At 60.8% G+C, this 24,772-nt stretch overlaps 8 protein-coding genes across 8 annotated transcripts; all 8 read right to left on the bottom strand.

Annotated features, from left to right (window-relative positions):
- Positions 1-927: 927 nt before the first annotated feature.
- Positions 928-2,295, bottom strand: LINJ_33_2380 (conserved hypothetical protein; the record flags this gene model as incomplete). The annotated part of the gene is made up of 1 exon (XM_003392697.1): positions 928-2,295. The coding sequence occupies one exon, from the start codon at positions 2,293-2,295 to the stop codon at positions 928-930; it is 1,368 nt and encodes a 455-aa protein (XP_003392745.1).
- A 918-nt stretch (positions 2,296-3,213) lies between these two features.
- LINJ_33_2370 (conserved hypothetical protein) lies at positions 3,214-4,149 on the bottom strand (the record flags this gene model as incomplete). The annotated part of the gene is made up of 1 exon (XM_003392696.1): positions 3,214-4,149. The coding sequence occupies one exon, from the start codon at positions 4,147-4,149 to the stop codon at positions 3,214-3,216; it is 936 nt and encodes a 311-aa protein (XP_003392744.1).
- Positions 4,150-4,807: 658 nt separating this feature from the next.
- LINJ_33_2360 (conserved hypothetical protein) lies at positions 4,808-6,754 on the bottom strand (the record flags this gene model as incomplete). Its single annotated transcript, XM_003392695.1, has 1 exon — positions 4,808-6,754. One exon carries the CDS (start codon positions 6,752-6,754, stop codon positions 4,808-4,810), a length of 1,947 nt encoding a protein of 648 aa, XP_003392743.1.
- Positions 6,755-8,240: 1,486 nt separating this feature from the next.
- Positions 8,241-10,508, bottom strand: LINJ_33_2350 (conserved hypothetical protein; the record flags this gene model as incomplete). The annotated part of the gene is made up of 1 exon (XM_003392694.1): positions 8,241-10,508. The coding sequence occupies one exon, from the start codon at positions 10,506-10,508 to the stop codon at positions 8,241-8,243; it is 2,268 nt and encodes a 755-aa protein (XP_003392742.1).
- A 1,259-nt stretch (positions 10,509-11,767) lies between these two features.
- Positions 11,768-12,349, bottom strand: LINJ_33_2340 (conserved hypothetical protein; the record flags this gene model as incomplete). Its single annotated transcript, XM_003392693.1, has 1 exon — positions 11,768-12,349. The coding sequence occupies one exon, from the start codon at positions 12,347-12,349 to the stop codon at positions 11,768-11,770; it is 582 nt and encodes a 193-aa protein (XP_003392741.1).
- A 1,008-nt stretch (positions 12,350-13,357) lies between these two features.
- On the bottom strand, positions 13,358-14,284 carry LINJ_33_2330 (hypothetical protein; the record flags this gene model as incomplete). Its single annotated transcript, XM_003392692.1, has 1 exon — positions 13,358-14,284. The coding sequence occupies one exon, from the start codon at positions 14,282-14,284 to the stop codon at positions 13,358-13,360; it is 927 nt and encodes a 308-aa protein (XP_003392740.1).
- Positions 14,285-17,095: 2,811 nt separating this feature from the next.
- Positions 17,096-18,262, bottom strand: LINJ_33_2320 (hypothetical protein, unknown function; the record flags this gene model as incomplete). The annotated part of the gene is made up of 1 exon (XM_001468273.1): positions 17,096-18,262. One exon carries the CDS (start codon positions 18,260-18,262, stop codon positions 17,096-17,098), a length of 1,167 nt encoding a protein of 388 aa, XP_001468310.1.
- A 1,647-nt stretch (positions 18,263-19,909) lies between these two features.
- On the bottom strand, positions 19,910-22,213 carry LINJ_33_2310 (hypothetical protein, unknown function; the record flags this gene model as incomplete). The annotated part of the gene is made up of 1 exon (XM_001468272.1): positions 19,910-22,213. One exon carries the CDS (start codon positions 22,211-22,213, stop codon positions 19,910-19,912), a length of 2,304 nt encoding a protein of 767 aa, XP_001468309.1.
- Positions 22,214-24,772: the final 2,559 nt, after the last annotated feature.

The following is a 24,772-nucleotide window of genomic DNA, read 5'->3' as shown; positions in this document are numbered from 1 at the left end:
AAGGTGGGGGTAAGCCAAGAGCGCAAGCCAGTTGACCGAAAGCAGTGAGAGGGAGGGTGTGGACCTGCGCGCGCGCGTCGAGCGTTTGTCTGTGGGTACGTGCCCACGCAGCAGGCAGCAACGACAGAATGTAGGCAAGTGTCTGCAGAATGCGGCGCACGACAAGTGCGACCACGAATAAAGCAAAAAATAGGGCACAATGAAAGTGTTGCGCTTTCTTCTCGTCTGCTTCTCCGTGAGTAGAGTGCTGCGGTGGAGCCGCCCGTGCAGTGCATCGCGTGCGAGGGAGGGGGACGGGCATCACGGAATTTAGAGAGAGAAGGGGGGGGTACAGCGTGACGGTGAGGAAAGAGGTGCTGGAGAAGGTCGGTCGCGCATCTGCTATGCGCCACCAACGAACGATACACGCAGGGCACAGAGTGTGCATCGCTGCGGACGCTGAAAGAGAGGACGGATTAAAGTAAAGGAAGCCCCACCCCGAGCCGCGTGCGGCAGGCAGCGCCTTCATCAGTTGAAACCAATTACAATTCCCTCAATAGCGGGGAGGGGGGCGGTTGCGAGATGGGCGCGTTCCACGGTGGGGATTGCATGGCAACGCGCAGGGGCTCCTGCTCTTTTCGCTTCTTCACTTGCTGCAGCCTTGCGCACGGCGTGCAGTGCCAGTGGCATCCTCGCATCCACATCGACACGCAGCTACACCTGGAAGGGTACCATACCACCTCACTGCTCTTTTTGCGTGCTCGTCAACAGGACCCAGGTGGCCGATTGGCGCACCACGGCCTCTCGATCCAGCAGGTCTTCTGGGGCACATGCTACCCCGGTGCCCTTGACGTTGGCGCCACTATCACATGTCATTGCCGCCACACGCACTCGCACGCACAATTGTGAAAGCTTGGCACCGCACGACATGTGCAACAGCAGATCCGTTCACTCGCATAAGGCGGCCAGTTCGGCACCGATGATGCGCTTCGCCTTCGCTGCCGCTGAGAGCGGGTCGGGAGCATCCAGCATGGATAGCGCCTGATCCAGGTCGCTGCGAAGGCGCTCCTCCGTCCGCAGCACGTCCTTCGAGAAGGGCGTAGCAGCAGCCGCATCGCCGGCATCCCCGCCGCTGCCGGTGCGTGACCCAGCCACGTCTGGCACTGTCGCGCGACCAGACCCAGAAGCCTTCGTAGACGAAGGAGCACTAGCAGCTGCGTCGCAAGGCCGTGCCAAGACATCGGTTTCGGCCCGACCATCGCCGTGAACGCTGCCGCTGTTCGCGGCCGCGGCACCTTGCACGCTCGTCGTTCGCTGCAGCGGCATGTTTGGCTCACCCTCCTCGCGCTTCCACAAGCGTCGGTCCTCAGGTTTGGCAGCCCGCTCACGCTTCCTGTATGCGGTGGAGTCGCCACCGGCGTTCGCGAGGCTTTCGCCGTGGAGATCTGTCGTGGCAGCCGTACCAGCCCGCGACGCGGAAGACGCTATGATGCCACACACAGGGCACTGATCCTCATTCATCACCATCTCTGACGCGGACGCGTAGCAGCTGCGGCACACGCAAAAACGGCAGCACGCCGTCAGTGTCTCCTCAAACGCCGAAAGGCGACAAAGGACGCAACGGTGAGTGTTGTCGGCATCGTGAAGCCCCTTGGACGCGCTGCTCTGACCCTTCATGATAGGGAAAAGCTGACTGGCCAGAGCTGCCGCGCGCTGAAGGCGCAGGTTGTCCACCGCCGGCGCAGCTGGCGATGAGGACGGCAGCGCACCAGCGGCCGAGCGGGAGAAGCGGGAGGGCCGGGGAGGCGGCGAGACTGCGGTGTGGGCGCCGGCGCCGCCATCGATGAAGTGCCCGAACCCTGAAGTTCCCGAGAGCAGCTGCTCCTCCATTTCCTTCAGCTGTCTCTGGCGCTCAAGCTGCTCCCTCTCCTTCCGTGACGCCTCGTCGTCGGCAAGGTCACGCTTGGAAACCGTAATGGTCAGTCGATCATACGTGCAAAGCGCGTCGGGGCCGCGGATGACGACAGGCACGAGCGCATTCGGTGCCCCCGCCGCCGCGCCTGACCATGAGAAGGCGCTACCACTGCTCTCTGGAGGAGGTAGCGCCGGAACCGGCGCGGATGCCGGGGCATCACGACTTGGTACCAGTCGGCACACCTCCAGCTTGTAGCGACTGGTGTTGATGCGGTGCTCTTGAATGATCTGGTCCAGTATCTTGTCCGTCGTGGTGGTCTCGCCAGGGAAGCCGACGGTGAGATAGCGTCCCGAGGCGGCTGGGTGGTTGCCCAGCAGCCTGTACTGGATGATGCCCTCCATCGCTTAGGTAGGCCAGAAGCGGGAAAGAGAAGCACGCTATAACAAGAAGGGGAGCCCAGCGGCCTTGCGCCCGTCCGTGGTCCCGCGACAGAGAAAACAACGCCGCTCCCTGAGAAGATCAGGCGAGACGGCGAGTGAGAGGGTGTTGCGGCGGTGTATGGGCCGCAGGGATAACCGAAAGGAAGGCGCCACCTGTGAGTGCCGCAGTGGGAGCGAGAGAGAACGTGAGCCACGGGGTCACGGCGGCGTGAAGAAAAACGTGCCCGAGAACGGCTCGGCGTCGAAACGGCGTGGTGCTGTGAGGGGTTGTACGGTTGCATGTGCGATAGGCGATGAGGCAACACAAACGCCGTGGGGAGGAGGGACATGAGAAGCAGCATTAAGTGCAGCCGTGGGGTAGCACAAGCGCCGGCGAGGGCGGGCAAGGCATCGGTGAGGCCAGGGCAAAACAATGGCAAGAGAAAGCCGCCGCCCCACCGTGATGGAGGGTGTGGTGGTCCTTGCTTCTGCGTTCCAGCAGATACTCATCCGACTTTACGTGGTGTCAGGTTTGCCAGTGCAGGAAGGCGGCAGTGGCCGTCGCACCAGCATGAGATGCATTATCCGCCCGCCTTCATCGTTCAGTGAGTAGTCGGGTGTACATGGCAAAGGCGGAGACGTGATGATCGTTGGGACAGTTACAGATGCACACACCGCGCGAGTGGGCAGCTCAGGTGTCCACCTCGAAACGCCAAAGAATGCCGCTTACCTGTAACAGCGCGAAGAAAATGCAAGAGAGGACACAACAAGGCTGAAGAGAACAAGGGGCATCAGTAATACATTACATCGCACGGCGGCGCACCCAAAGCACAGGGCGCACGTACACACAGATGCGCGCAGTCAATCAGGCGATCAGCAGCAGCAACAGTACATATCTGCCTAAAAGCACGTCTTGTTCACCCACCGCGTCATCGGCTCTGAGGTGACGGAGGCAAGAATACCGCCCTCACCCCTGTTAGGCCTGCTAGCAGCGGCGGCAGCAGCCGGGCCCTTGTTGGGACGTGCCTTGTAGACGGTGCTTCTATCCTTGTCCACGTAGTACCACTCAGCCTCCCGGTGCGCGTTCTGCTTCGCCTTTAGCTGCGCCACCGCCTCCTCCGCAGGCACCCCGTCAAAGCCCAGAGACGACAAGACGTTTACCCCGTCAAACTGATTCTTCGGCTTTGTAGTGCGCTGCATTGGCTTGCCGTCGCCGTTCATGCGGCGCTGCTCGTCGGCAATAGTGGAGGAAAGCTTGTCCAGCTGACTTCTCATGACCCCCCCGTTCGCACGGCGCTGCGCCTCTAGCTTTAGCATCGCCTCCCGCGTCTTCAGACTAGTCCAGTCAACGGACCGCATGAAATGCGTGCGATCGTCCGGGTAGCTGGCGGGGTCTGGGGCTACGTAGTCCGCGTGCATGACGCTGCGTCGCTCGTAGGTGGTCTGGCAGCCAGTGAAGACGGAGCGAAACTCGTTTCGGTCGCGGGCCGACTTGCCGCAGTGTAGCAGCCACACACGCGTCTTTGGCTTGCCAACATTTTCAGAAAGTACGACCCCGTAGTTCTTTAGGAGAAGGCGCACTTGTTCCAGCTCGACGGTCTCAGTGAAGGCCACGTTGAAGGTCGGGTCTGGGGTGGCGGGATCTTGCCGATAAATGGCGTTGCAGATACGGCGAAAGATGTCACGTTGCACACCCGTGGCGGCCATGTTGTACCAGTACTCCACATGCTGCCGCATGTCTGCCTCGAAGAGGGGATAGAAGTCCTCGTTCATCAGATGCCAGTGCGTCGACGGGACATCAGGCTTCGCCTGAATCATCTTACGGCGAGTGTTCATAATGATGGCGATGCGTACCCGAGCACAAAGCCCTACGCACTTCCTCCCTTTTGATATATATATATATATGTGTGTGTGTTTGTGTGTGTCTGTGTGTCTGTGTGGTGCAGGAGCCAGAAAAGGGGCAGGCTGGCAACGGGGAGCAGAATAAGAGAAAGAAGGCGTGCGGGTGGCCGTGCCACTACACACCAGCGAGAGACAGAGGTAGACGGGGCGTGACGAGAGTCGGATGATAGGCAAGCGAATAGAGGCGAGTGCACACGCAAGTAGCCCTTGTGAGTCACTGGTCATGGACGGGCATGCTTCCTTCACGTGCGCGCGTGTCTGAGCGTCTGCGCAGAGACGCACAGAGTGCGTGAGACGCTGGTAAGCAGCACGAGCGCAGACGGAGAGACAGAGACATTGTCGCCTTCATTTTTGTTTTCGTTTTCGTTGCAGAGCGGTGAAGCGGTGAAGCGAGGCCGACGCATAAGGGATCCGTCTACGCCCACATGCAAGCTGGCGCCGCGGTGATCGGCAAAAAGGCGCCGTCGGACGGGAGAGGGAGGGGCACACCTGCAGGGACAATGAGACACACACACTTCTCCCCACCCCTCTGTTCGTCGCACCCCTTATGTTGCGCTCCCTCGCACCAACACCACCTCGCCGCGGCCGCCTTCTACGAGGAGGACAACCTCCCACGCTGCTCGCGACGCTCGACCTCTCCCTGCTGTTGAGCCGCCCGCGTCAGCTCCGCCAACTCCACGGACTCCCCCTGCGGCGTCAATGCCACCTGTACAATAGAGGAGCTGTTCACACTCACCAGTCCTCGGAAAGTCTTTGTCCAGATGTCGAACACCTTTGCATCGCACGTCAAGATGTCTACGCTGCGAGGCTTGTGTTGCGCCACGTCGTAGAACCAGAGACTGAAGGCGCCATCCGCGGGCAAGCGGGCGCGGTGGCCGCGGCCCTCACGGCAGCCGATGATCGTCTTCGGCGACTCGAGAAATGGCAGGAAGCACGCGGTCTGCGGCGTCGCCGTGACGCCGACGAGTTCATCGAGCGGGATAGCGTCGAGAATGTCAACGCCGCTTTCGTGGAGGGTGATGACCAGGTGCGGCACCGGCTCCGTTTCCGCCTCAAGACGATTTACCGGCAGCATGCGAATGCGGAAAAAGCGCTCTTTGGGCCACTTGCCGGCGGAGTAGTGGATGAAGAACGCGCCTTCGCGGCAAAGATCGAGGTAGTGCAGGAACAACTCCGCCATGTGGTAATCCACCAGCTCGCGATAGCGTGGGAGGTAGATGCCGCGATGCTGCAGGAGACACAGGACGATACCGTGACTGGGGTGTCGATTCCATATGAACGGTGGCTCCTGCAAATTTCGGAGAAGCCCCGGCGGGACAACTGGCTGCGCATCCATGGCGCTAACGATAGCCTCCGCAAACGACAGAGAATCGTCCTCAGCGCCATCCCTCATGCTGTCGAAGTCATCATCGTCGTCATCGTGCGCTCTGTCATGGCGGCTGCCGTTGCTGTTCACTTCGCCACCGCCGCCGCTACGCCCATGATGAGACCCGCGTTGGTGGCGTTGGCGGCGTCGATGCCGCTGTGATCGCGGTCGCTCCTCAGGCGATATCGAGGACGAGTCGGTCGCCATCGTCGACGCGTCATTCCAGATCGACATCTCTTTGCTCCTCGCTACTCTGCACGGCTCCTCGTCGGTCCAGCGGTCGACACGCGCTCGGGAGCGACTGTTCACAAGGCCAGCTGTGCCTCCACCTCGAACATCAGCGCCCCAGTCGAAGGCACCGTCGGCCGTTGTCCTTGCTCCTCGCCAATCGGCATCCGAGAGGCCAACGCCGCCGCCGCAGTAGCCGTGCCTGCTGAACGACATAGCGCCAGATGAGGTGCCAACGAGCGTGCTGGTGAAGGCGGGGCGAGCCGTTGACGACGGCGCAGGGTCACTCGAGCGCTGCCCCCAGCGACCAGGGCCACATGTGCTGCCGGTACCAGCGGACCGTGGCCAATAGCTGGAGTAACATGCTGCTGTCTCCTCGCCTCCGGTCACGCCTGCGCTGTCCGTCCACGTGAGGCGGCCGGTGTTACCTGCTATTACATTCCTGTCTCGTGGAAGCGAGGCGCTGGAGGAAGTGAAGAGTGGACGAGTAGCAGACGGGCCAGGAATACCTCTGCCTCCGCTGTCACTGCCCTCGCGGTGGCCACCGTCGTCATCACTTCCGCCGAGCTGCGGATCTGCGTAGGGCTGGTGTGGGCCGGCCCACCCGCCACCAAGGCAAGCAGCCGCCTCGCTCACGCGTGGGGTCGGCGAGAGCGGTTCGGCGGCAGCGCCAGCGTCTCGGCCGCCAGCGTAGCCATCCCTCAGCCAGTCACTGCCAGACGTGTTATTCGTCAAGAATGTGTTGTTGTTGCTACTCAGTGCGCTGAAGAGGGGGTACCGGCGGCCGCTATCATTGTATGTGCCGGCGCCTTTGTTTGCGCTGTGACGCGCAGAGGCCGCGTAAGGGGCGGTAGTGCGGTCGAGCCGCGAAGCGAAACCATCCCCACTGCGGGCGGAGCTGCGCGACGTGTTCAGCTGGAACCGAGGCACAAAGGAAGCTGCCATTTTCACGGTTGATGAACGAGAGGCAACGGGAAGGGCAGAGAGAGGGGGAGGAAGGGGGTGCCTACATGTGTCACGCTGGACAAATATGCGTGGTGTCGGTTTGTGTGTCCGTGCTCACCTGTAAAGGCTCGGCTGCGCTCTACCGTGCAGGTCCGACACACTCGTCTGCAAGAGCGCGAACCGAGGGACGCAGTTGCTGCTTGTTTAGCGATGGCGTGGTGGTGGTAAAGTGTGAAGATGCGAGGGGGGGGCAAGGAAGAGGCATGTGAGACGAGACCAAAGAAACATGAAGAAAAAGGGGCACGGATTGCTCAGTGTCCCGTGATGGAGAAAGAACGAGAATGAGGAGAGAAGAAGGTGTGGGCTAGCACGTGCCGCGTTGCCTAAAAGTGAAATGCAGTCGTGTCGCCTGCGGTGATCCGCAGCAGTAGCCGCTATGCGCAGCCACGCGCAACCTCAGCGACATGTGACGTCGCGGGCTTTCGAATGATGGCCTCACACAGCAAGCGAGGAGTTCGACCGCGATGAAGACTTCCTGCGCTATGGGCACTCAACTGCGGGTGTTAAAAGCCGTCACCACGCACATGAGATGCGCTGTACTTGGTTCGTCGCGTGTTCTGCGCAGCTGGTGGACGCGGTCGGACGAGATGGAGAGATGTTACAGTCGAATGCACACATACCAAGACGGAGAACCGATGGGAAAAAGGTCGAGGAGGGCGAAGCATAACATCGAGCAAAGGCGAAAACAAAACCGGAAAGAAGAGGCCACAGCATCGAGGCACTCAAGTGGAGAAGTAGAGGGAAGCTGGGCAACATCATCGCACTCACAGCGATACAGTGAAGCACGCACGCTCAAGCTTAGGGGTTCCATAGAACAACAGTCACAAAACCAATAGGCGAGTGCGCAGGGCAAGTGCAATCGATCCGTAAACAGCCTGATCGCTCCCCACCACACGTACTCGCCGAGAGAGGCGCGCGCGCTCTCCCTGTCTCTTCGCACTTTAACGCCAAGCCCCCCCCCCAAACAACACAACATATGAGACGAATGCGTTCCAACGCATGCGCGCATGCACAACCAGAGATGGGGAGAGAACGAGGGGAAGGCAGCGAGACGTTCCCACACGCACACAAGCATCCCAGCAAGACGGAACAAGAAAAAAAGAGGGACCAATGGTTTTACGTATGTACATCCTTCTAAGGCAAACGCGGGGGACCGAGATATGCATTCATGCGGAAATGTTAGCGTGCATCGCAAGTCGGTGGCGAGCGGACTCGCACACGCACACGCTAACGGATGCAGGGTCGCAAAGCCAGCGCGGGTGGGGGAGGAGGTGGAGTCCTCTCCAGCACCGGAGTCCACCTGCGCACATGGGCACTGGGGATGACGTGAGGGAGGCAGCAACGAATAAGACGCAGAAGCAGACGAGCAGAACAACGTCGCTTGTGTACAAGTTGGAGGGCGGCAGCGGCTGCAGCAGACGTCATGTCAAGTGGGTGGTCTGCCGCATGCCTTACTCAAGGTGTGGGCAGCATCCAGCGCCGCGCCTGCCACCGCCTTCTTCTCCAGCTCGCGTCCCTGTAACCCAATGGCATCCAAAATCGCTGGAATGACGAACCCGTCCAGCATGTCGCACACAGCGTCCTCTGCCTCCTCCTCGGTCGCAGGATGCCGTGGTGAGGGATGGGCGGCTTGGCGAGCCCGTTCTGCCTCCACCGCCACAGCCATCGCCGTCTCCTCCACCGCAGACCGCGTAACATCGTCAAGGAAGCACTGCAGCGTCGTGTCGGTGGCACGCATGTACGCCGCGTAGGCGGCCTCGTTGCGGTCACGCTGCTGGCGCACCTCTGCACGACGGGCACGCTCGGCCGCCTCGCGAGTCGCACGCACCACCTCGGCCTCTTCCTGCAACCGTCGAAGTGCCGCCATGTCCTGCTGGCGGCCCAGCTCTTGAGACAGGAACCCGAGTGTGTCGTGCACAATGGCGCCGAGCGCGCTACCCACGATGTGCTGCGCCTCCGCCTCCCGCTCCGCAGCCAGCAACTCCTCCTTTCGCTTCGCGGCCGCCAGCTGATCCGCCTTCTGAGCTGTAGAAGCAGCCTGCAGCTCTTCGATGAGTCCGCGGCAACGTTCACGGCCGTCGAAGAAGTCGTTCTGCACCGCACGGCCACGCAGCAGGCGTTGAAGGAGGATGCAGGCGTCTTGCTCCTCCTCTTGCTCATCACCGTCCAGCCTCAGCACCGGTGTCTCTGGTCGCTGCAGCTTCGGCGTGGCCCTGTACAGCTCCAGCACCCGCTGCGCCGTCATCTCACACGCCTTGCCACCTTCAGCATCCTCAGAGGGATGCAGCTTGTTGTAGGCGTACTCGAGCGAGTGCAGGACTCGCTCCTGCTCGCGGCGCTGATACAGCGTTGGCAGACGCTGCACCGCCTCGTTCTCTGGCACGACAAACGTCTTCGGTGACACCCGATCCACTCTGGCGCCACGCTCGGCATCAACCACCTCTGTCCCCGCCGGGTCGGCCAGTAGCTGCGGCCGAATATCGTAGTTGAATGCTTGCCTGGCCGCGCGGAGGCGAGCGTCAATGCTAGAGCCGCCAGTGATGTCGCTCTGCTCGATCTGCGGAGGCGCACCATCCGTGCCGTAGCGCGAGTAGGTCGCAATAGATGGCTTGGCTCTGCCGCTCTTCGAGGTGGCGGTGGAACGCTTCATAGAAGCCGTTGTTGAAGGAATGCCAAGGGTCGCCCCTGCCTCTGAGGTTTGGCCCGCTGCGCCACCGATCCCCAATGCCTGCAGCTGCGCCATCTTGTCGGTGCCGCGCTTGCTTGCTGCCATACGGCGCATCTCAAGCGACGTCAGTTTTCCGCCTAAGGATTCGAGGTACTGCGATTTGATCTGCCCCAAACGCCTCCGGTTGGCCTCCTCGCGGGCCACCTCGCGCGCCAACAACGACTCCCTCAGCCGCTCTAGTCGCCGCTGCTGTAGCTGCGCGACATGGTCCTCGCGCTCGGCCCACTCCTTTTCTTCCAGCTCGTGCAGAGCAGTGTACCTGGCCTCGATGGAAGCCGCATCAGTCCCGGTTGGCAGCGACGCCTCGACGTCACGGCGGCGGCGCAGCCGCTGGATGAGCTCCACGCCTTCCTTCCCAGACGGAAGCCCGCCATTCTGGTATGTGAGGCTCTGAAGACCCAGAATCTCCGGCGTGGGGGCTCCCTCCGGAATGACGTAGTCGGGCGAGTACGGATCTGTCTGTGCTTCGTTGTCGCGATACATGGTCTGCACCGACGCCACAGCACGTCCGTCCGGCTGGGCTTCGCCCCCGCTGCTGACGGCGTCTGCTGCGTCGCCTCTCTCAAGACTCGGAAGATGATGCGGCTTTGCCCCTCGCAGGCCAGCACCGCCTCTACGAAGAAAACCGTTGCCGCCCATCCGGCTGGAGGAGTCGGCTTGGCGTGGACGCCAGCCGAGGGCAGAGGAGGGCCGCTGGCTGGTGCGCCCGGCCGCCCTACCGTGGGGCACAGATGACGCGAACGCGGCCGCATTGGACGGCATCGAAAAGGAGGGGCAGCTAGCGGCAAACTGCGCCTGCATCGCGTCCGCACAGGTGGCGGTGTTTGCGTTGTTGTTGGCGTTCTCCAGAACGATGTTTGCGGGTTCGACGGGACGGCGGAAGAACTTCACGCGATCCCGCCCGGCCACCTCCGTCGGGTACCCGCGGCCGCCCCGCAACTGTTGCGCACGCTGCTGCCTATACATATCGCCGCCGTATGCGCGGAAAGGGAGCAGAAAAAAAAAAGGAACGACGAGGCGCACCCCGTGTGGATGCTCGCGTGTGGGTGTGTCTAAGAGCAGAGCGCAGACGCGCGCATGCGCTTATCGGCTCCCGCACGCGCGGCCTTGTCGCGGAAGCAACAGAAGGCCGCGAAAAAGAAAAACGGACGGAAATTCGCCGGTGGTGCGCCTCAGCCTTCGTCAGGCAAGAAAAAGGCTGAGGGAGGATGTGGTGGAGAGGGAGCGGAATGGGGTTTGCCACACACGGGTCAGCGAACGCCTCTTCGCCAGTCGCGCTCTCGCTCTTCCTGCGAATTCAGGTCTCTTACGAAGAAGGTTGAAGGCTACTCGATAACTGAACAAATGAAAAAAGGGGGCGTGATGCTATGTGTACCGCTCCTCACCGCTTCTGTACAGTGGAGGAGGAGGGGGAGGGAGGGAGGTGGGAGGGGCACTTGGTGTGCGATGCGGTTGCGTGCGCGTATAGCAAATGGACAAGAAACAGACGAGGTGCAGGTAGAATTGAGAGTGCAGAAGAGACGTGAAGCGTGAGAGAGAAAGGTGATAGAGTCAGGAGAGCGCGGGCACACCACGCGGTGGCGCACGCGTGCGTGTGAGTGCTTTCCTTCCCTCGCCAGCGTGAGAGCGAGAGAGGTGGGAGAGATAACAGAAGGGAAAGGAAAGTGTGCGACTGCGCAGAGGCAGCGGGTGGCGGATGCAAAACCACAAACAGCAACATGTGTATGAAAAGCGTCAACTGCGTGGTGGCACGGCATGTGCGCACATTCTTGTTCGTTCTCTGACGCCGAGTCCAATGCTGTACAGATAGGGTAAAGGGGAACGCCCTACATGCAGCTGGACGAGCGTGCACACGCGTCCGTTAAACACGTCTGCGTAGCCGATGCAGAGGCGCTCTGTGGAAGAGGGGGGTGCGTTCTCATGCGTAGGCACACGGACGCGCAGGCAAACAGGCAAACTTACGCTGTGGGCGGGAGAAGACACACGTCAAGAGAGATAGAGGAAAAAAAAGGAGGCATGTGAAGGGAGCGCCACACAAAAACATCCACCGAAAGCACAGCGAGCAAAACTGCAAAAAAAAAGTTGGCTGCGGCAGCCGCCGCGCAACGTCACACCAGCGCGCACGCATCAAAAACGCACACACACACACAAACCATACCCCAACGTACAGACACGTGGGGCCTGCTTGTGCACACACGTACAGAGCGTTAAAGCGAAACGCCTCTCTACGACTCCGCCGCGTTGAAGCGAAAGATGGACGCCTTCACGCGCTGGTTCACCCCTGTCAGGAACGGGCGTGCCTGGTAGAAGAAGAACATCACCAGCGGGAAGCGCAAGAACTCAAGCGTCTCGTTCACGACAAACGCGAAGCCGAAGTTCGAGTACGTGTCCCACGCCTCGACGCGCTCAAAAAACATCTCGCGATCCATGAAAGTCTGCAAGAAGAAGAAGAGAAACTCGAAGACGGCATCTTTCGGCAGCAGTCCGCTGGCGAAGCCGACGTAGAGAATCGCCAAGGGTGCGACGTACGCAACGATGTAGAGTAGCGTAAACGCCTTTCCTTGTCGCTTAAAGAAGTTGAAGCCCTTCTTCCACCGTCGATCCTTGTCATCCCGCATCCTCTCCAGCTCCAGCTCAAATGTGCGGTCCGTCTCCTCTGCCACCTCGCGAAAGCGTTCCTTCCGCTTTTCCATGCCCTCGCGCCGACGCTCGCGCGCACCGAAGAGGAGGCTGTTCCCCTTGGAGACCTTCGAGTCGGCCTCGCTCATGTACTCCTTCGTGCTCTTCGTTACCCACCGGTTGTGCATCGCACGCTTGCTCTTGTTGATGCCGAGCAACGTCTCACTCGTCTGCTCAAACTGAACGAACCGCTTCGAGCTGACCAGGAAGACAGGGGCTGCCGCGACGCATTGGGAGAAACTGCTGCGGCTGTCGCTGCTGCTACCGGCCAGGCTACCTGGAAGGCCACACGCGTTCAGTCTACCCAAGCGGATCGCTGGTGATGCTGCGCTGCATCGTGCGGAGACGCATGCTGCCGCCGCGCCACCGCGCAAGTGCTCGCCGAGAATGCGAGAAAGCATCCCTGATAGGAAGAGCACAAGGGGAATGCGTAAAAGCCGTTGGGTAAGGGGCAAAAAGGAGGCGTGTTCTGCCTCAGCAACATGGAAGGAAACCCTCTGCGTATAGCGCAGTAGCAAGCACGAGGAAGAGGCGTGGGCAGCGGCGACGGGGTTTATCGATATCGCTGAGCGCTTGCGCGTTGGATGGCAAGAAATGCGGAGAGAAAGAAAGTGAGACACTCAGCCGCGGCGAGGAAAGGAAGCGCGAAAGAACGCCACTGCGCATTGCAACGGCAAAGAAAGGAGAGGAGAGGGAGGGCAGCAATCGGGGGGAGGGCTGGCGATAGTGTGCAAAAACGATGTCGTCACGACTAGGTCAGCATAGTCGAGCTCCAGCATTATCACCGCCCAGTGCACGCAGCCCAAGCCATGTGAGCAAGCTTCGGCAAGGAGGAAAGCAGCCCTTCGCATTGCAGCCCTGCACGCCACATGTGGGTAGTGGAAGGCGCCTGCCCCGTGCTGGCACGTGCGAGCTATCCTCTTAACAGATCCTATGGACCGAAAGCGACACAGCAGCTGCCGCGCCTCCCGTCGGGCCATCATCGCGCTCATTCCCTTTCGCTTGTATGAGTTTGCGCTGTTTTTTGTGCGGTACGTGTGACCGTCTGCACGTCAGAATAGCGATGCGCAGACTTCGCAGTGGCGAGGCACAGGTCAAGCCAGTCGCATGCAACTCGGCTTTCGTCTCCCGCTCCGCTACACCTTCGCCGCGCCGTCAGTCCACTTACCGCGCCCCATGCGACGCGCAAGGCCAGCAAGCCAGCGCGCAAAGTGATTCGAGTGCGGCCTCATTACATAGTAGAGGGCAAACACCACAGGGAGGCGTGCGACCTCAACCAACTCGTTGATGGCGATGGCGAAGCCCAGGTTGGCCCAGGAATTCCACGCGGCGATGCGGGCGTTCAGCTTGGCGCGGTCGACCCTGTCGCCCATCCAGGAGAGCACGTAGTCGAGGATTGCCTCCTTGCGCATCAGCCCCATCGCGAATGCAAAGTAGAAGAACACAAATGTGCCACCATAGAAGGGCAGGTAGAAGATGGAGAAATCCGTGCCCTCGCTCTTGAAAACTCTCCAGGCGCGCCGCCACATACTTGCCTGGCCTGCTGGCGTCGCCACTGTTGCGATCGCTGCAGCGGTGGTGCTCTTCGAAGGCTGTTGATCACCTGTTGCGTCCGTGTTCTGCGACTCAGCAGCAGCCGCTGCACCCGTGGCAGCCGCCGTCGCGGCTCGTGCGGTTGCACTCTCGCCGCGTTGCAAAGTAGTCGCAGATGATGCGCTCACAGTCTCCACAACCGCAGTGTCGTCAGCTTCGTTCGCCGGCTTCGCAGCCGAGGCTGCAGCCGAGTGGAAAGTGCGCCTGGGCACCAGCATCGGACCTCTGTTCGGTTCGAAAGCAGCGGTTTCGCAGTTGGTGGCCCAGCGCCGTCCTGTCGGCAGCACAGCACATGGTGTGCCCCGGGTGCCTCTCAAGGCACTCCAAGATGACAAGGGACTTCGCTTACTCAAATGGTGGGCTCGAGCTTGGCAGCGCCTGGCTGCCACGGAAAGAGCTGCGCTAGTGAGAGGAAAGCTGCGAAAAGAACCGAGCAGCCGCGAGGGCCTTCCCTGTGCGCTCAGAAGCATCTCCGAAAAAGTTAGTAATGCGACAATACCGCTATGCGTCACTCAGTGAAGCCGTCGAGAGAGAAGCCGCGCACAGCGACAGAGAGGAAAGAACGGCGGAAAGACAGAAAAAGTTCACCGAGCAGGAAGCAGCAAAAAAAAAAAATCACGGCAAACACAGAGAGAGGCAGACAGAGTATACGTGTGCATGCCGCAGGAAGCTGTGCATCGGCGGTGCTTGTGTCGACGCAGCAAGTTCGCTGAAGAAAAGGTCACAGAAAAAGTGAAGCTAACACAGTAGAGGAGCCCGGCACGGCACCAAGAGTACCAGAGAGTAGAGAGACCCGAAGATGAGGGGGTATGCATGCAGCGAGAGCTGACGCGATCACCTGAACTCTTGCAGCAGAAAGTACAGTGCGTGGAGTTTGCGTGCTGGTGCCGCACTAAAAGAAATAGCCAGCCCGGCCGCGCACCCCGCGAACGGGAGACAACAACCAACACAGGCAAAATAGATAGAGCTCACAAGAGGCTGCGAAGAAAAGACTATAGCGTGCGAGAAGAGGGCAAGGCGGTGGCAAGGAGACGACAGTTCGTGGGTGTGAATGGTGGGCGACTTGTCCACATGAGGTAAAGTGATGACAAGAGATAGTGGAAGCGAGAAAGGAGGAGGTCGGAAAGGAAAGGAAAAGGGGTAGTGGGTAGGGAAGGGGAAGGCTCGACACACTAAAACGGAGGGCACGCAGGGAAAGATGAAAGAAGCGCTCGACAGCAACGAGGTCTCTGCTGCGCTTCCGCCGCGCCGGGTGATTTGGCGGAGAGTACAGGAATACCGCACCTGCCTCTTGCCAACACGATGGGGGTCTTCCGGCGACGCGCCTCACAGCACATCCGTTCTTTCTTTTACATGTGCCCAGAGGCGAATACCCACGCACACGCAAGCACGTGCAAGCATGGATCGCTATAACTATGTGCTACGATCGGCAACTCTGTCGAGAAGGAATTCGAGCAGAGACAGGTGTGCGAAACCACAAAAAAAAAGCAAAATGCACCCAGGCAGGCACATGGGGCTCAGCCAAACCACCCGCTGGTGGACGTAACGAGGGCAGATAACAGAGAACGGACTGGCTGATAGAAAGCATTTTGGGGGTATGTTTCAGCGCGTCCATTCTACCATGAACAAGCCAACAAAACGTGCGCATTACACAGCCACAGTGCACCTGCGCCTGCTGCGCTGCAGGCTGCCTCCCTCGTCGTCTGCCGTCGAATCGAAGCCGTGCGCCTAGCGGGGCCTCCCTCTCCTTCCTCGTCCCTTCCCTGCATGCGTGCGGCGCGATCGGCTCCACATGGAGACGCGTGTGGGTTGCATGCCCTCATCTAAAGCGAGCGACGTCCAGGGTCGTCGTCTAGAGCCGAGGCAGTAGCGTCTGCCGTGCGGGCAACGGGGGGTGGCCAAGGCGCATGCCGGATGAGCGCAGGGACGAAGTCCGCCAGCCTCAGGGCCAGGCCCCCCCCCGAGGTCCTACGCCCCCCCTGCCTGTGTGCCACGCTTCGTCCCCTCAGTCGCTTCAAGCGGCGGCATCCCATAATGTGGTGTGGAGGCTCTGCACGTGGGAGTCTGGAGGACCCGGTGGTGGAGCTCGAGGGTGCCTTCACGATGCCTTTGGCATCTGCGCCTCATCAGCCCGCACCGGTCAGATGCAGGAGATGCTGCATGCTTCGCGCGCATGCACTATGGAGCTGATTCGTGTGCATCGCTCCACGTCTTGCCCGTGGGGCAATCCTGCTCTGCGCCCCTCTTGATGCCTTGCCTGGGTGCGATGCGCCATGCCAGCTCTGCTTGACAGCGCGTGCGCACCGTGCTCGCCTTGTGGCATGGCGGGGTCTGCTTAAGCACGGTGTCGCTGTCGCAGAGTCGTGTCCGCACGCGCAGCGACAGGTGGAGCGATGCCATGAGTCTGTGGCGGCAGGGGCACTCCGCCCTCTCCTCAGCCCGCACGCCCCTGGGCAGGAGTCGGTGTGTCAAGCGGAAGGGGCCCCGCGGAGACGCATGTGCCGGCGCACAGAAAGCATTTTTCGCACGCCGTCACCGTGCCTATTTCCTCATGCTACACCGAGCACATGTAGCAAGCATTAGCCGAGGAGGCAGGCCTACGAACACCGTTCGGTGTCACTCAGTCAACCGTTCTTTCACTCCATAGAGCAAAGGCAAGGCCCTGGATCACGCTCGGCATCACCGCAACGCGGCAAAAAGCAGAGCAACCGTTGGCGGGTGTGCATGCTCGTCGAGCTCATGATAAGATCCGCCGTGAGCTAGGTCAAGCTTGACCATGGCTACAAGTCTCTTTTCAGCACGGCGCGCGCCCCAACCTCTCCGTCGGCACCGAGACGCCGCCGGCCGTACCCGAGAGCAGGCGGTGGAGGCTACTTGGCTTCCTCACAAAGAGTCGGAGAGGGAAGCTGGGCCCTGTGTGATACCGCGGTGAGGCGGCCGGCATCATCAGGGGAAAAGAAAACGAGATGAAGAAAAAAACCGAGAGCAGCACAAGCGCGCTGTCGATGAAGAGCTTAGCCACCTGTGTATCTGAAACGCAGCGGTGGCGCCGGGAGGCAGCAGCATTCTCGCCTCACCTCTCTGTCGCTTGGGTAGGTGCGAGCAGCCAAGTGGATAGCAAAGGAATGGCTGAGCAGAGCGTCGCTGCTGGCCGATTCGCGGCCGGCTGACAGTGTGCATCCTTGCCTCGTCCCACTCTACGTGTATAAAGGGCTAACAGCTCGCTTCTACCTTGCGCCTTCTATCCTGTCACAACGCCACCACCGCCTGTCACCTCCTCGCTAACCCTTTTGCGCTTTCCCAGCTGCAACGGCGGCAGCGCCTGAGGTTGCCATGACATCGCCCACAGACTCCATCTCAGCCTCCCGCGCCGCGTCATCATCGAACTCCACGGCGGACGTTGAGGCGCCATCGGCTATGCCGTCGGAGAAGGCAAACGCTGAAGTCGCACCGGCAGCGTCGGCGCTTTCACTCGTCGACAGAGTCTCTACCGCGGAGGCCACCGCCTCCTTCGAGAAGAACGTGTAGTCGCCGAATAGTCCGTGCCTTGCCTTACCTTGGGCAGCGGTGTCCTCACCATTCGTCATGTTTGTCAAGGCAGCGCGATACATGCGCTCCGCCTCCTCTTCCAGCACAGACTCCATAGACTCTTCGTCATCCACAGCGTCCTCGATGGAGTCTGCCTTGACGTCCGCCTCGCCGTCGGCGTCACCGCCTGCTGTTTCCATATGTGCGGCCCGCTGCAGGTCAGGGGCACGGTACTGTCCCTGAGGGAGCGCACAGGATGCGTTGATGATCGCGTGTGCGTCGGCTGCCCTTGGCGCCACCTCATCTAGCCCGTCTGAGTCCTCCTCAGCCGTGTCATCCACGCTGCCGTTCAGGTCCTGAGAGAGTTGCTCTTGAAGCAGAGCCTCCAGAAGAGCCGCTTCCACCGTTGCACTCGCAGGCGTGCAAGGTGAGCGAGCAGCCTTACCAGTGTCGTCGAACCTCGTCACCTCCGGCGAGGCGGAAGCTACGAAAGTGTAAGAGTCTGTCCGCGAAAGCAGAGCGGCGCCATGTCGCCGGCCATCCTTCAGCTCCCCAGGCACCTTCTCCTCGGCTAGGAAGTCTGTAACAGCAGCGGAGGTGTCCGTGTCATCCTCGTCCACTTCGGCAAACAGTTCCTCGATGGACGGTGGCGCCGCAGACGCGTTGAAGACGGGCTGCAACGAAGTGGTCCGTCCATCTACCGCGTGACGACCGGCATCCGTGGCACTGGGCAACACACCCACAACGGCTTCGGCGGTGAAAGAGGAAGCCGGCTCGCCGCCGCTGCCGCCCGGCAGATGGGACGGCCATGCCAAAGATGCACCGCTGCGCCGGCTCCACCGGGAGATCAATGCATCAGCGACAGCCATCGACCTTCCCCGGCCGGCAGCTCCGTCAAGACTTCCGCATGAGGCGTGCATACGGCGACGCGTGCTCACGCAAGGGCATGCGAGACGCGGTGTCGTCGCAGTCGACCCTACGGGGCTCGCACCTAAGCCGAGACTGAGCCGCCGAAGACCCGATCCATGCAGCGCGGGTCGCGAGCAGTGATGACGCATGGGCTGTACGCCACGCAACCTCAAGAAACCGCGTGACACGAGCATGGCCGTGACGGGGCCACCACCACACATACCGCTCTTCCGGCACCCGTGAAGAAGTCCTAGGATAACACCGAATCGCTATTACGCGCGCACACAAACAGGGAGGCAAGCGCGGAGACAGTTGAAATAGCGGCAGGCGAAACAAAACCTCCGCAAGAATGTAAACGTAAAAAATTGAGAGGCCAAACCTTGATTTCTGCAAGGCGACCGTGTCTGTGAAGAAGAGCAGCTGTGAACCAAGGGAGTGATGCGCGAGTGGGGAAAGGGATAAAAGGTAGTTGGGGAGCACGTCTGTGGCTGTGTATCCCTGTGCCGGCGTGAGCACGCTTGCCGTTTCTACGCTGCACGTGCGAGGGAGGAGGCGCAGAGAAGGGCTCCCAGTCAGAACACGCTCGCTCGGGTCACAGTGTGCTCAGACGTATCTGTGAATCGGTGATGGTGGTGCGTGCGACGGCCGCTGTGGCCGTGGGTGGTGGGTGCACGTCCCGTTAGAGTAGAGGGGAAGGAAGAAGGCAAGCAGCGGCGTGCTGTCGTGTGCTGTATGTGAGAAGGCACCTGTGCATGTATATCCATGTATGTGCCGGAAGAGGGGCGCTGCTACCGATGTTTGTCCTCTCAGCTGCGCAAGATCTCACACCTGCAATGGATGGTGACCGTAGAGGCAAAAAGAAGGACGAGGAAAAGATGTGAGGAGGCTTTGTGGGCGTGTGGTGTCACGTCGGCGATAGAGAAACAAGTGAGCTTGAGCTTGGGCGGAACGCGATGGCGCCAACTCGACGTGAACGGGTTCGCGCCAAGTAAGCAGCGGGTGCGGCAGCCCACGTCCATCCGGCCTGCAAAGCGCGCGCATACTCCCTCGTCCACGTACCCGCTAGACACCGTGGCTGAGCGTGGGCATTTCGCTCGAGAAGGAGATCGAGAACAGCAGGTGCTGCTGTTGTACAGCTCTTGCCCATACAGGGTGTCAACTCGAACTGCCGTGGTTTCCCTGCGAAAGAGCCAACGGCGCGGGGAAGAAAGGGTATCATCAGCAGAAGGCGCGCTGAATTATGAACTTGATGTGTGCCCGTGCGTCCGCATGCCTTTCGGTGCTTCGGTCCAATCGGCGGGCCAACCTCGTGCTGATTCAAAGGTGGTGCTGCAATAAAGACAGAGGTGCGAAACAAGCAAGGCGGAGAGAAGCGCGTACACGTGCGCCAGTGTAGCCGCACGTCCCGCATGGACGTGACACGGCAGCAGTGAGAAAACAGGAGAGGGGAGATCTAGTAGCCGTGCAAAAGGGGAAGCAAAAAGAAAATGAGAGGAGGATGAGCAGTGCGCGTCTAAGATGGGCATGTGTTCTACGTGATGGGCAACCAGAGCGCTGAAGGCGACAGTCGCGCGCTTGGCGCGCACCTCGCGGCCGCAGCGAGAAGAGAGTCGCGAGCCTACCAGCAACAGAGACACTGGTAAGGAGAGGAGAAACGGCTATTCAGACCCCATGATCTGCAGGAGGCCGTCAATGAACGCGTCCATCAGCGCCTGCCACGCTTCCCTCTCGCTTCCCAGCGGTGCCGAGTATGTCTTCTCCGTCGGGCACGCCATCTTGCGGAGCAGCGAAGAGTCGGTTGTCGCCGGCTTTGGGGGCTGCTGCAAGAAGTCACTCTTCGCACGCGCCGCGGCGCCTTCGATGCGGGTCGGCCGCGGCGCCGAAGAGGATGATGCGGCGTGCGACGGCGGTAAAAAGGCACTTTGAGGAGCTGCACTCCGTCCCGCGCCGAAGATTCGCGGATCGGGCGCGCACCGACCACTAGCGTTGAACTCACTTTGGCCGCGTGAAGACGGAAGTGGTGATCGTGCCGACCCTGCGCTCCGCCCCTCCTGATAGTTCGCGTAGGTGTCATCGGTGCCGAGGAAGTTCTCCATCGCCCACGCACGACGGTGCTCACTGCACAATCGATGCCACGAGGCGGAAGCGCCCTCACGCCTGAGGAATTCCTCGTCCGCTTGCTTGGCCTCCCCCTCAGCCGTCGCCGAAAGGAGCGGGCTTCTTGATGGATCATGTGAAGCTGCAGCTGGAATGCGGGCGAGCGCGCTGCCGCTAGGTGCAAGCGCAATGAATGCAGCGCCATCGTAAGTAGGTGGCACAATCGCGGGCGAATCGGACCGCGAACAGCACCGCTCAGTCGCCTCTGGGCTGAGAGCAGCCCTCACCGCTGAAGAATGCCCAGCACTGGGCGCCGCTGCAGAGAAACATACTCGCTTGTCTTCAAAGTAACGGTCCGCCCAGCGTTGGAACACGTCGGGGGGAGGGCAGTCACCTGTGAGCAGGAAGCGCTGATCCTCTTCCTCGTTGTGGAGGTCGCATATACGGGCAAGCAGCTCGCCTTCGAGTCCTTCGCTGGGTGACGAAGGTGGCAGAGCCCGTGGAGGCGAGGTGGTCCACTGATTCACCTCTGAGGGCCGCATAGAAAATCCAGGTTCCTCTTGCGCTTCCTCGGCCGCGTCGCCGAATGCCTCGTCCTTTTCCCCAGAGTTAGACTTCTTTTCCGCGGCGTGCCGGTGCACTTCCTCGAGACTGGCGGGTGCGTCTTGGTCGTGAGGCGAACTGTCCTCATTTCGATGGTCAGCAAGGCGAGGCAGCGAGGTGGACAGTGAAAAGCTCCTCAGCTGGTTCTCCCCGTCGCCCTCATCAGGGGCGCTCGCTGGCACAGATGTGCCCCGGCATAACAGGGAACGCGAACTCGCGGAGGGCATTCGCCGCCGTCGCTGCCCGGATGGTGGCGTAGCCGCGAGTTGGAGCGCCTCTTCGGGCAATGGAGAGGGAGAACGCTCCGCTGAGCGCGCGCGCGCGAGACCGTTGCCAAACGCGTCCGCACCGGCAACGCTGTACGCGGAGGCATCTGGGAGGCGGCGATGGTCCTGCTGTGATTTGGCCAGCCTATAGGCAGCGCGCTCCCCGCACACAATGTGGTGCCGCTGCACACTCGCATCTAGCACGAGCCACTCGCGAGCAGCAGCCTCCTCCCGCTGAATGAGGTGGCAGCGCTGCGCGACGAGAAGCAACTGCTGCTGTTGCGCTTCCTCGGCGCAGAAGCGAGATGAGAGGCGACCAAAGCACCCGTCATCCTGCGCGCTAGCGTACGTCAGCCGCGCACGCACCGCCGACGGGGATGCCTGACGCGATGACGGCGATGGCACAGCGCCAGCGAGGGCCAGCGGGCTCGTCCGCGAAAGGTGTTGTGATGGAGATGATACGACCGAGGCGGCCGGCCGGCCCTCACCATGGGCGATTTCAGCACCGTGGACACGCTCCGCCACGGCCCCAGCTACGCCATCGTGGGCAGATGCATGGGCGGCGTGTGAAGAAGAACCCGTGGAAGCGCAGCCGAGGACGTCATCGGGGGTCAGCGGCTCCGCCTCCTCGAGGCGGTGCGCCGACTCCTCTTGCGGCAAGCCGCTGCGTGGCGACACAGGAGTTATTACGGCTGCATTTCTCGTGGAAGGCGGCACGTCATACGGCGACTTCCGCTGCCGGACTTGCGACGACGTCACCGATGCGTGTCTGAGCGCCGATTTCCCCTGTCGTGCTGTAGCGGAGAGGCGATGGAAAGGCTCGACGAGAAGTGCAGCGTTGACGAGCGCCTTGGTTGACGGCACTGTGAATACCGGATCCCTCCTCTTGAAGCCAGTCGAGGCGGGTGCTGCATCCTCCCTTGTGGCAGCGCGAAAGGTGTTCTCGCTTTCCCCATGCTGTGAGCTCCGCGATTGTGAACAGCGGCGGGTGCGCATAGCGATCGCCTCACTTTCAGCTGCACTACGAGGCACAGACTGTCGCCCTCGCTGCCCTGATGGCTGTAGCTGCTGCAGCTGCTCGCGTGCAGTGGTTGATGGGCAACCAGCTCTTTGACAGCTGCAGGGCTGCGCATTGCCTAAATCGGCACAGGGGGGCGGCGCAGGAGAAGACGCTGCAACAGATGCACAGTCTGGTCGGGCATCACGCACCCGATCATGCGCATCACCGCCCCTCGTGCGAAGAGAGCCCGATACCACCAGAGCGTCTCTGCCCATGACGTTAATGGGTCGTGTTCGCATCCTTGCCGTTGCCACGGCGTCAGAGACGTCACTGTGCTGATGCACCTCCCAAGGCACCCCGGCGACTGAACGGCATGGCGACGAGGACGACGGCACGTTTGCCGCGCAAGCCCGGCAAGCGCCCGTGTGAGTTACTGGCGCATGCTTGTACGCTTCAGCCTGGATTGAGCCGCTTGAGCGGGAGAAGGATGCCTCCGCTGGTCGCCCGTCGTGAACACGAGGACGATGGCTGTGTGTTCCGTGGCAAGTGTGCGGCCGCGTGTTATCGTGGCGGGCACCCTCGCATGGCCGGCGGCCTGGGTGTGATGACTGCCACGCCGCTGTGATGGCTTCTGAATCGTGCCCAGTCCTTGCTGAAGTCCGAATGAAAAAAGGCTCGACCGGGTGAGAGGAGGGATGGCGTGCTGACGGAGCTGCACGAGGTGGCAATGGTGGCGGAGTCGATGGCGAAAGAACTGCGGCAGCACCGCCTACAAAATAGTCGGACGGCACGGCCGGACGACGTGAGCACTGGTCAGCCAGCACAGGTCGCCGCGGCGGCAACAGCGAAGACGGCGCAGTCGCTGCTGTGGGTGCAAAAAGAAACGCGGTGGTGCGAGTGTATGGCACCACACGCGGAAAGCCTCTTCCGCAGCCCCTGTTGTCGCCATCAAGGCGGTTGTGATGCCTTGTGGCGGCGGCACCACCAGCGATGGCGGCAGTGGATGGAGTAGCCATGATTACCTGCTGCGGAGGTATCAAGCCATGAGCATTTGCATGCTGTCTCCGTTACGAGGTCGTGTTGGGTGATGTTAGCGAGCCTGCGAGTGCCTGCGAGTGCCTGCGTGTGGCGGTTGAGGATGAAAAGGGCAGCTGGGCAGCATTTCGGTCCCAGGGTGATTCAAAACTCAAAATGCGCAGAAGGCGTGCACAATGAGGTCGGTGCGTGGTTGAGAGTAGAGAGGGATATCGCCCGCAAATAAAAGGTTGGGAAGATAAAGAGAGCGTGTGAAGCACGAGATAGAGGCAGCGCAGGTGTGGGAAGGTAGGTAATGATTACCACCTAGGCAATCCTTGACTAGTGCCGCGCTTTTGCAGTATAAAGGTTGGAAGGGCATGCGCAGCTGCAGACACCTGTACACCCACCGCTGTCGCCGTTTTCTTAGAGATGATGGGCAACGAAGCTGCGAAGAGCCGGCAGCAACAGGAGATAAGCAAGCGCGCCTAGCCCGTCATTCCCCCCTCCACGTGCGCGTGTCTGGTGACAAGCATCCCTCAACAACTCGACACAACCCCGTCCGCCTTCACCTGGGGCCTTGCTACCTTGCCTGCATCGCTCCCTGCTCTTCTTGCGAAGGCTCTTGAGCGACAGGAACGGTACGCCCCCGCCCGCTTGGGTCCGTGATCGGGGGCGACACGGCGCCATTCCTTTTTCTGTGCCTTCGGGTGCGCGTTGTTTCGTCAATGCACTGGTCCTGCTCCTTCTTGGATGCGGCGGAGAGGAAGAGAGGGAGATATTTATAAAAAAGGCGGCCATAGCACAATGAAACACAGTGAGCATAAATGTCGTTAGAGAGGGATGGAGAGGGGGAGAGAGAGGACGGGAGGGGAGAGGGAGACTCGTGAGACAGCTGAGGCCTCCTGGAGTCCATCACGTGCCCATAAGCAGAGAGACACAAAATGCACGTGGATGGGCGAAAACGCGGACGGAGGAATGAAGAGGAGAGGCGGCTGTTGGTGTGTGTGTGTAGGTGGTCGTTGCCTCTCACGCCCCCTCTACCCCCCTCCCTCCTTTCACTCTCTGAGGTCTGCACGCCAAGAGAACGAGGCATGCGTGAAGGCAATGAAAGAACGAGAGCAGAACGAAGGTGAAAGAACGGAAAAGGAAAAAGCGAATTCGCGCCGCACAGAAAACGACCAAAGAAAAAGAGCGTTGCCGAAGAGAATACCTCAGCCAGGGAAGATGAGGATCATCATCACAAAACCGACGTCTCACAACAGCACGCAGTGAGAGATGCACGCACGAGCATGAAGACGGAAAGCGAGAAACCGATAGCACTCGTCATGTGAACAACATCAGAGACAGAGAGGTCAGAAGAGTGGAGCAATGCTATTGCGTCTCCCTGGGTTTAGGTGTGTGTGTGTGTGTGTGTGTGTGTGTACCGCTCTCCTCTTAGTTGCTTCTTTCTTGCGTTGCTCAAGCGACGCGCTGCACCATCGCGGTAGTTTGCGCTGCGCTGATGGCCTTCAAAGGCGGATAGGAAGACGGAAAAACGA

This window comes from Leishmania infantum, chromosome 33, assembly GCF_000002875.2.
Source record: "Leishmania infantum JPCM5 genome chromosome 33".
NCBI lineage: Eukaryota > Euglenozoa > Kinetoplastea > Trypanosomatida > Trypanosomatidae > Leishmania > Leishmania infantum.
Note: the sequence above shows the minus strand (reverse complement) of the source record. Positions and strands in the feature narration are given on the sequence as shown.